At 39.9% G+C, this 11,149-nt stretch overlaps 1 protein-coding gene across 1 annotated transcript; it reads left to right on the top strand.

Annotated features, from left to right (window-relative positions):
- Positions 1-1,185: 1,185 nt before the first annotated feature.
- Positions 1,186-9,200, top strand: LOC104535881 (chromosome unknown open reading frame, human C7orf72; the record flags this gene model as incomplete). The annotated part of the gene is given in 4 exon segments (XM_010193498.1): positions 1,186-1,491; positions 1,493-1,700; positions 8,283-8,365; positions 9,142-9,200. Coding segments are annotated over 4 exon segments (656 nt in total), but the record flags the coding sequence as incomplete, so codon positions are not given.
- Between the last annotated feature and the right edge of the window lie 1,949 nt (positions 9,201-11,149).

The following is an 11,149-nucleotide window of genomic DNA, read 5'->3' as shown; positions in this document are numbered from 1 at the left end:
GGGAGGGTGGGGGAGGCTTTCACATCCTCAAACCCCAGGGAAACATCTGCCACCGCGACTGCTCCGTCCTCGATCGTTCAGCGGTCGGGTTATACATAATTAATCCCAATCCATTAACACGCCAGCAGGCCCACGCCTCCGCTCCAGGGGTAGCTCCTTTGAAGTAGCCAAGCCCGCGGTGGCGCCGGCTGCACCTAAGGGTGGCCAAAGGTACAGTGAACTTGCTTCATGATTACTGCGGTTGTTCCTAAAATAATAATTTTTTAAAAGGGAGCAAGAAAGTTTCCATTGCAAAACCAAAGGACTGTGCTGATCTAGTCGCTCTTATGAGCATTTACAGCTGTGCTGCGCCGTCTTCATTGCGCTGCTCCAAAAAAAGCAATAGAGAAACTGGCTGGAATCCCAGGACTTTTGCATGCTCCTGTGGCATAAGAGTATTTAATTTGTAGTAGATTAGAGAAAGGATTTTTTGAAAGAATGAAGAAGAGAAAGATTAATTATCTGGGAAGCAAATAAAATCTGGAAGAAAATCTCACTGTATTGGACAATTTGATATGTTGTTAGTGTTCCAGAGAAGAAAACAGCTGTTTACATCAAAGGATCAAAAGACTGCACCACAGGAATCCTGAAGCAGAGTTAAAGGCAGTCATCTAGTAAAGAGGACTAGCTTTGGCATGTGACCAGCTCATCCATGTTATTCCTGAAAGTATGTATAACTTATGAAAATTTGCAGTAGAAATAATTCAGCCTTAGGTGGCAAATTTACTTCCCATGATTGAAAACACATGAATTTTGCCTCTACTAGATGAGTAAGTAACTGGTAGTGCCACTTCAAGTGGCTCTGTGTGCCCACTTGAAGGACTGGTTCACTGCGGTACACATGAGCCATGTTTCACACCAGGAGACATTTCATTGTGAGGTGGTTTCCATCATTACCAAGCAACAAAAAACTCTCTGCTCATTCAGCGTCTATGTTCTTTCTGTACCGTACTTGATACATCTCTTTTCAGGAACAATTTCTCTACTTATACCACTGCCTTGCTCTTTATAGTTTCTATGTACTGATCTTCTAGAGGATGACCTCTAGTTTTACTGCAGTTTGTTGGCTATGACTTCAGAAACTTGGAGAAACAGGAGCAAGTGGAGTCTTTTAAGTTTACTGCCACATAAGGACGATAAAAGAGAATGACCGTGGCTTCCCATGGAGCTCAAAGGCAGGCGAGTGCCTTTAAAAAGACCACCTTGTCACTTGAACCAGTTCACAAGGTGAATTGCCAACAGTATCGAAGTATGTTAAAGACGATGCGCATGCCTCTTGTGCAAGGTCCTAAGAACAGACATGATTTTGCCAGCTTTGAAGACAGAAACAGTAATTCTTTCCTTAAATTCAATCCATTCACCCCTCCAGAACGGCTGAATTACCCTTTGTTCCCACACCGGGATGACATGGCTTTACAGGATCCCTGCTCGGGTTTTGTGAGTGCAGGAGCTAGATGTTGAACTGCAGCCCAATGTTGGAAGAGCTGTTGAATCTCTGGTGGACTACAGTGACATGAAACCTCACCAGCGGGTCCCCATCGCAGAGAAGAGAGGCCAGGCTGCCCACAGGAGGCACATGATCCTCTAGAAGGAAACCAGCCAGAACAGAAGGTGGAACTCCAGAGCTGTGTCTGCTGCTTCCCTCAGGGCACGACTCAGAGGTAAAGCAAACTACTGTTTTTATTTCTTAATCACAAAAAAATGGTGATGCTTAACAAATAAATACAATTAGTTTCTGAACTCTATTCCCCAAGATCCTGAAAGAACAATCTTATAAGATATATTTGCCCTGCATATTTGAGCTGAATGTAACAACTGCAGTAGAGTGCTTGTATCATTCATTGTCACTGCTGTAACAAAGAGGAACCAGTCAGCAAATTCTGATAAGCATTCAAATGCTAAAAAAAAAATAAAATCTTTAGAGGTTTTAAAAAATCTATTTCGGTAAATTGTGAAGTTATATGCAATAATCCTAATGAGCACCTGTCTTAATGTAAACCAAAATAACAGATCACTCCAGAGTTGGGAAATCCCCTGGATATTTTTGTGGCTTTTGGTATTTCCTGACATGTTGCAGTGCAGCACATTTAAAGACCTATCCCAGTGTCTAGCTGATCAGAAAACAGAAGTTTTTCAGGACTGCCATCACATGTTGATCAAAGCATATATTACCCTCTTATTTTATAGTCATGTGTAACAAAGATGGGTCTGATCATTTGGTATTGATTACAGCATCAAAATGGAAATTCACTCTTTTTAACAAAGCAAAATTGGGTTGGTGGTTAATATTCAGAATTTTCTGATGAAAATTCTGGAAAGCAGAAATATTTATTCAGGGGCTTCTAAAGGTAGACATAATTAGCAGTAAGCAATATGGTTAAATTATTATAGATTAAGCCATTGCCAGTGATTTTTGTCAAGAAATGCTTATTACAGCTAGAACAAAATTTTATGAGAACTCCAGCAACTTGGTCATAAATGGAGGGAGACATTTCTTAGAACATGGTAAAGAAATGTAAATAATCTTGTTCCATTTTGCTATACAGAGATAACACTTCGCAGTTAGCTATACCTTAACCATGTTATTGCCGCCATAAAGTCTCCATGTGCTATAAATTCAGGCAGTATTTTTTTGTTCCTTGTTTTTGTCTTCAAACTTTGTATCTTAAAGCACTTTAAGCTTACTGCAGTCATATAACAGAACCCAAAAGGACCCAAGAAACCACAAGGGATGAAAAAATTGACTCCATAATTTTCCTTTTTTTCTTGCTCATTCAATGTAATCTTCACTTTTATTTCTCAGTTTCTGTGTTCTTCATTTACATATTAAATTAGACCTCAGACACCAATGAGAACTGATCAGCTGGTTTTTTTTCTGCAAGCCTCCGGAAAAGAGAAAGGGAAAAAAGATTTGAGAGACACAGTTCTGTCTAACCATTAAATTTTCCAATGCAGAGGAAAGTATGCACAGCTAGAGATACTCTGACAGACAGAGACACACCTGAAATTAACACAGACAAAATCTGAAACTGAATGTCATCAAGACAGTAACCTGGGTTACAGTCAAGAAAGGGGTCTGAAATGAACAGTAGTTGAAGAAAGTGAAATACTGACTCCACTGAAGCTGTCAGAAAAAGTCAAACTTAAGTCAGGGACAGAACCTTGAAACGGATATAGTCAAGCATAGATTTCTTAAGAAAAGCTATGCGAATGTTCTTCCAAACCTAGTATTCATTTACAAGTTTTCCTGTGGTGCTGAGGCATTAACTACAAACGTGTAACTATAGATATAAAAATTAGTTGAGTTTTAAGCTACTCTTTTAAAATGAGACTGCATAAACAAATTCCAGATTTCAGCTGTATTATTCAGAAAGCCTAGCTACCAACCCCCAGGCGCGTGATGTGATAAAAGTTGCTAATCCTTCTAGATACCAGTCCCGAGACATTCCACAGCTAAGTTGCTTGGGGAAGCTGTGATGAAAGAGAGATCAGTCAGGCATTTTGCAAGCAAATTCTACAGTCACTTTCTCCACTGTGGTGGGGATGAACGGAAAAAAAAACAGAGACAGAAGCCTTTGAGACGGATGCTCTGAAGTATATAAAACATCTGCAATAGGCAGGAGGTTCTCTGCTGTGTGAAGATGTAGTGCTGTGGCTTTGGCAGTCAACAGTGTTACTTTGAACTTCCTCAGCTGCCTTTTGCATCTACTGAGCAAAGCAAGTTTATTGAGCAGTGAGGCTCTGTGATAGCAAAGCAAAGATGAGAAGCTGACAAAAAAGGTCATTTTGAGACTGGAGAATCAGAGCTTGCCAGAGAAGGCAGGCAGCTGAAGAGGTATTCTTCATGTGTTCTCGGTTGGTATATGGAAGGAGCTTAGTGGTAGAAGACAGCGTCTTTAGGAAGTTGACAGTGTTTGCCTGTAGAGTCCCCTTCTCTCACTCATGACAACAGAATTTTGTAGCCTTTTTCCTGTGGTCTCAAGTTTCTTTGCAGTGTTTAGGAGTACCTCAGAATTTGACTGTGCAGGCATATTTGTACCTGGAAACCTAGTGACGAATCCCTTATATCCAGTTTATAATTATTACTCTGTTTTGTATGGCGTCACACTGACATGGGCATGAGGACTGCAGAAGGGTATTTGATAAGTCTGATAAGGAGCAGAGATGACTTCTTGCCCCTGCTGAAAGCTGACACATCTGTAGATACAGTTTTCTTCAAAATCTGGGAAATGGGAAACACTACAGAGTTTACTTATAGACTTGATAGTAACCCTTTTGAATAAAATATAAGTAGTTAACTCATGCTGCTACTGGAGTAGCCATATTTGATTTTGTCCAAAAGCCCAACTAGTCCAGTATTCCATCCAAGACTGTGGATAATTAACAAACAATGTCATCACACTTCCTCTGCATATTTTCCTGTTGTGATGGTTTGTGGACCAGAGATTTGTGACTAGGAGATAGTGTGTTTGTAGTTAGTTGTCATGGACTCATAGATTTGCCTTCATGAATATATCCATTTGCTTTTTGAAACTATCACTTAACTTCCAACCTGTATTTCCAGGTAATTTGTGAATATGTTAAGCAACAAAGTCCTAAGCCCGGATGGGTTTCCTCCAGGTCTCTCTACTGCTGATCTCCATCCACCTGGAAAATGGATCATTCACCCCTTCCCTATGAACTTCTAATCAACTGTTTATTTGTGTGAAGATATTATCTTTATTCCACTGTTACTTGAAGAGGCTCTGTTAAAGAATTTTATGCAGAACTTGTTGAAATAGTTGTGGGCACGTTATACTAATTTCCCAGTGGCCTTTGTATAGGAAGAGTTCCCTTCCCAGTGCTTCCTCTCCTGAAGCAAGAAGCATTTTCTCCAGAGTAATCATTGCTCTGAAGGAGTAATCATCCAAGAGCAGTCCAGGATTAAGCAGCACATTGAGTGTGAGGCATATCAAAGTAGGATTCCAGCCTCTCCTACCTTACAAATAATGACAAAATAACTGTAGGCAATGCTGGTGCAGCCCCAGTTTATAACATAGGTACTTAATGAGATAAAACCTCTTACCTGCCTGCAGAAAGAGAAAGAAGGAAGATTAGTCAGAGGCAACAAAATGTAAAGAAAATGTACAAAATCTGAAAAAGGTGCAACTTGAAAAACATCAAATTAACAATTCAGGAACACCCATAAATAACATGCATAGCTCATAACTATTGTCGCATATAAACAGAGTGAACTAAGAATGCAAAATGGCCTGCAATCGGCTCAAGGTAATTAAATAATTACCCATAACGCAATGAAATGTGTAATAGCATACTGCCTAAAAAGCTGGTAGGTCATCTGGAAATAACACATAGAAACTCAGAATTCTCCTGAGAGGTGAGTGCCATTGAATGAAACAACTGTGGTTTCACTAAGGATTTGATTATTATCATCCCTGCAGTTTTGTCTTCCACTATGCGTTTGTTTTTCGCTTGCCCAATAGCTGAGTGATGCTTTGTTTATTCAACAATTTTGTTCTATCTCTGTAGCTCCTTTTGTCATGCATGTCTTTCCAATAGAAACTGATGGGATTTTATACTTTTTTAGAATTACTTTTCAGGGGAGGAATTGTAGCTTTTGCTTTTAAAGGAGCAGAAAGGAGAGAAGAAGCAGTGTTAATAGGTTGTATTTATTTTTCATATATAAGGAGAAGTAGAATAATTAAAAGAACTAAGCAAAGTAATCTGGAAGAGTTAGCTGTAAACCCTTCAATTGGCATTATTATCTCTTGCTGAGCCCGCTGAAGTCAGTGCTCCTACTAATTTTAAAATATAAGAGGTCAAAAACCGTGCACAGTTTTCGAATGACAGTGAGGTGCGGTGAAGCTTGTAAGAGTGCTGGTTTTGTGAAATCTCTCTGCATATGTCTTTATGTGGTCACATAAGAATCTCACTTTTTCCTTTAAAAATAAAACAAAAATATGTTCTGGCTTTCAAGGTTTCTGGGAAATAGCTTAGAAAGATGAATGAGTACATCTTCAGTTTCTGACGCAGAATCCAAGCCAGAAATTCCCCAGATTCATTATCCATCATTGAATCCTGCTTTGTCAGGTTAGGAGATTAGTTTAAGTACTAAACTTCAACTAGCAGTGTCATTAAGCTTGTCATTAGTTAAAAGGGACAAAGCTGATACACTGAATTCCCAGCTTGGACAGAAACAGATTGTGGACTGAGCAAGTCATTAGGGGCATTGAAACCTCCAGAAAATTGACTTAAAGAAAAAAATTATTGTAGTTTTTACACTAGATCTTTCCACTGAAAGCAAAAGGAGAAGTAAGTGTTAGAAGAGTAATCATCCCAGCAGTAAGCCAGTAGTGTCAAGATGGCAATTTATAACATACAGTGCAAGAGCAGAGGTCTCTAGAAATGTGTGTGTACAATTATCAAAGCAAATGTAAAAGTAAAGAAATGTCCTCCTAAGGATGTTGTAGCTGATATGAGTGCTTTGCACATACAACATAAGGAATAGTAATGGTAACCTTTAGCTCTTTAATCAGTGGACCAGAGGAAGACTTTTTGTGGAACTGCTAGGACATATGGATAGATATATTTGAGCCATCCACCTCTTTACGGTAAAGGGCACTAGTACATGCATACCTATTATGTAATTACAATATTTCAGACATAAAACTTAATGGAAACATTCCCATATGAGTACAAGTCGTGTATTTGCAGGTAGCATTTAAAGTTGACAAAAAGCTGAAGCAATGAAGGTGTAGCCACCATCTTTACTCTAAGCATGTTACCCCTGTAAGAGACATTTTCAAAAATAATTGATTTAAGTGGAGAATGATTCAGTTTGAAAGCACTTCACAGTGCAAAGATCCACAAATTCTGTCAAGCTTTTCAAAAGCAGCAGCTCAAAATTGCACACTATGCAAGAAGCTCTTTTAAAAACCAGATCATATTCTTTAAGTACCTACATCTAGCATTAGGTTACTAAACTTAGTCACTTGGATTTTCTTTTAAACTTTGTCAGAGCAATTAGTTCTGCAAAATCTAATTTTGTATTCTGCACAGTAGTTTTCAACTTTTAGCTTTTGAACTATTTTATCCAAAGTATATGTAAAAATTCTACAACTAACTAGGAAAAGTAACTGTATTATGAATTAGCTTAAATTTGCTTTGTAAAGATCTTCATATACATTGGAAATTTTTGGGCATCTGGAAGTAAAAAAGCAGATTGAAAACTATCTAAGTTGTACATTCTTGATAATAAATAATATTTTTCAGTGTTCATAGAGCAGTGTGATGGATGTATATCTGCCTGCCCCTTTTACTATAGTATAACAAAGTTTATTTAGAAATACACCTTTCCCAAAGTCACCAAAAGCATTATGTTAATGAATGGCACAGCAGTTTAAATGATACTCTCATGAATATCCCTTACCTTATTTATATGATTATTTTGTTGGATTTATCCTGATGACCTAAGGAGCCAAGTTGTTTATGTTCATCTTGTTTATTTATCTATTGGTTCTCCCCTAATAACTTTTAATGCCTTTGGCCAATTTCTGCCAAATTTGATGGAGATATAAACATCTCAAGGATAACTGCATCCCTGCAAGATTTTTGAAGGCTGAAGTCTAGGGAGAGGAAAGATAAATGAGTGTTCCTCTTGAGGGAGCCCAGACTCGGGCACTAGAACATCTTTCTGTTCGGCAGCAGCTCAGTGGTCAGCAGCTCATGTGCACTGGCTCAGGAGTCAGCATATATGTGACTCTGCTGCAACTGCACAATGTGGCCTCTTGGTGGGTAAGCGTGATTTACAGGAGCTGCTCAAGGAGAGCTCAAATTATTGGAATATGCAGTTGGGAGGGTGAAGGAGAGAGAGAAGTAGCTTTAGGAAATCAGCCACCTGCTGCTTATGGAATAGCTTTTTTATTACTGTTAGGCCTGGCAAAGTTTATGTAGCTGTAGAAATGCAATATGCAACTACTAGTTTGGGTGGTATTAACAAGCTTTTATTATTATGTTTGCTAATTTTGAGACTTTATTCAGATAGAACTGTCCATGACAATATGTGAAGTAGGCCAAACTAGAACAATATGTGTTGTGATATTATTTGTCACTTTTACTTTCATCTTCCATGTAATTTAATGTATTTTTCTGAAAGTTTGTAATTCAGAGAGGTATTAAGTAGCTGAACATTGGTACTGGACTGCTGCAAACTGATTAACACAAAAAGAACTCCTTACTTTCAGGCTTGGGAACTCCAATGAAAAGTGCTCCTGTTCTACCTGACCAGAACCATAATTATGCATTTTATATGGATCCCAAGCTACAGGCAAGTAACTTATGATATTCTTGTAATAACAAAAAGCCCATTCTTTAATCACTTTGTTTCTAGTATGCTTCCGTTGAACATAATTTTGGAAATGATTGAACAGAGGTCCTCAGCACCATGGGTGACAGAAATGAGGAAGGTTTTGAGGGAGCAACGTTGTAACAGTACCATGCTTCCCTTGGCATACCTTTTGCAACCCAAGTGTCCCTGGGGCGGTAGGCTTTGTGTTTCTCTGAACCCTAACCCTAAAGCAAATGGGAGCTCTGGGATGAGGTTTCTATCTCAAGCACCATGGGTGGCCCGGATGAGAAAGATGTGGAGGGAGCCAGGTAGTTGTAGTGCTGTGCTCCCATTAGAATGACTTTTTCAGCCTCAGTATCACTAGAGCCAAAGGCTTTTTAGTTCTCTAAACCCAAACCCTAATCCAAGTGAGAATTCGGGGCTAAGGCTGACATTGCCAGCACATGGTTAGCACAGATGAGAAAGTTTTGGAGGGAGCCATGATGGTTCAGAGCCAAGCTCGCATGGCATGGCTTTTACAGTCCCAGTGGCCCTTGGGCTGTAGGCTTTGTGGTTCTCTGAACCCTAACCCTTATTCTAATTCTGAAATGAGCCTGACACCAAAGTTCAGGTACCTATCACCGTGAGTGGCTTAGATGAGAAAAGTGTGGAAGGAGCAAAGATGCTGCTGTGCTTCCTTTAGAATGTCTTTTGCAGTCTCAATGTCACTGGGGAGATAATCTTTTTCATCCTCTAAACATTAACCCTTATCCTAGTTGGAGCTTGAGGCTGAAGCCTCTGACTCAAGCACCATTGGTGACCAAGATAACAAAAGGTGAGGAGGGTGCCATATTTGCACAGTACTGTACTTCCCTTGGCATGCGTTTTAGAGCCCCAGTGTCCCTGGGGCTAAAGCTTTGTTGTTCCCTTAGCCCTAACTCTAATTCTGAAAGAAGATTGAGGCCGAAGCTGAGCTGCCCAGCACCATGGGTTGCTTAGATGAGAAAGGTATGAACGTATCAAAGTTGTTGCAGAGCAGTGCTTGCCTTGACATGCCATTTGCAGCACCAGGTTCCCTAGGCCTACAGGTGTTGTGGTTCTCTAAACCCTAACACTAATGGGATTTTGGGCCCAGACTTAGTGCTTAAGCAGCATAGGTGACTCAGATGAGAAAGGTGTGATGGTAGCCATGTTAATGTACTGCAATGCTCCCCTTGGCATGCCTCTTGCTGCCCCAGTGTCCCTAGAGCTGTAGACTTTGTGGTTCTCTAAACCCTAACCTTAACCGTAATGTTAGTCTGAACCTGGGGCAGATGCTGAGGTCCTCAGCACTATAGGTTTCCTAGTTAAGAAAGGTTTGGAGGGAGTAATTTTTGTATGGTACAGTGCTTCCCTTAGCATTTGTTTTGCAGCCCTATTGTCCCTGCGCAGGTATAGTTTTTGTTTCTCTTAGCCTTAACACTAAGCCAAACCCTACTGGGAGCTCTGTTCCGAGCTTTTTCTGAAGCCTTATTGGTGGCCCGGATTAGAAAGGTGTTGCGTGAGCCATGTTTTTGCAGTGCCATGCTCTTCTTGGCTTGCCTTTTGCAGCCTCAGTGTTAGTGGACCTGTGAACTTTGTTGTTATCTAAACTCTATCCTTAACCCTAAACCTAACCTTGAAGGGAATGAGTAGTGAAATCAGACCTTTTAATTTCTTCCCTTAAGTCTATTGAAATAGGGGCTACTACTTCTTGTTAGTATGACTAAATTTAATGGTGGTTATCACTCCAATATTTTTTTTCTACTGTTACTCTGATTAATGCATTTAGAATGTAATGTGAGTCTGATACTACCAATATCAGTTATGTGTAACTGAGACAATGTTAGAGCAAAAATACCATAATGTACAAAATATACCAAAACTTCATACTTTATATAAATATTCATATATTTACTACTGAGGCACTGCCTTATTTGGTGAAAGTCACAAAATATATGTAAATCAAAATACATCAATGATTCTATAATGCAAGTCTAATTCAGTCTTTCCCAAACTGAAAATGGAAAGGCCTCCTTTATCTTTTTAAAACTGATGAGGCTATTCATAAAGTGTTGAACCTAATGAAATAGTTGGAATGGAATGGAATGGAATGGAATGGAATGGAATGGAATGGAATGGAATGGAATGGAATGGAATGGAAGGGAAGTAGACTGTTTTTTGTTGGAAGGGATCATTGAGTCCACCTGCTTGACCAATTCAGGCCTGACCAAAAGCTGAAGCATGTTGTTAAGGGCACTGTCCAAATGCCTCTTTAACATCTTTATCAGCCTTCTTAAATGGTGGCACCCAGAACTGCACAAATTACTCAAGGCGAGACTGCACCAATGCTGAATACAGTGGGATAATCACCCTCTTTGACCGGCTGGTTATGCTGTGTTTAAGGCACCCCAGGGTGCGGTTTGCCCTCTTGGTTGCTGGGGCACACTACAGACTCCTACTGAGGCTGCTGTTGGCCAGCACCTTCAGATCCCTTTCTGCAGGGCTGCTCTCCACTCCTCTTACAGTTTATACTCATGCCTGGGATTACTCTATCCCAGGTGCAGAATATGGCATTTAGACTTTTTAAATTTCACCCCATTAATCATTGCTTAATGCTCCAATCTATTTAGTTTCATCTGCAAGGCCTGTTGTCCCTCAGGAGAGTCAACAGCACCTCCCAGTTAGTTATCATCTGCAAACTCGCTAAAAAAATCTAAACTTGCTCTTGGGTGGAGAACTGGCTGGATAGTCGGGTGCAGAGGG

The sequence above is a fragment of the Mesitornis unicolor genome, unplaced genomic scaffold, assembly GCF_000695765.1.
Source record: "Mesitornis unicolor isolate BGI_N332 unplaced genomic scaffold, ASM69576v1 scaffold21331, whole genome shotgun sequence".
In the NCBI taxonomy this organism is placed as follows: domain Eukaryota; kingdom Metazoa; phylum Chordata; class Aves; order Mesitornithiformes; family Mesitornithidae; genus Mesitornis; species Mesitornis unicolor.
The sequence above is the reverse complement of the archived record's forward strand: the minus strand, read 5'-3'. Positions and strand labels throughout refer to the sequence as shown.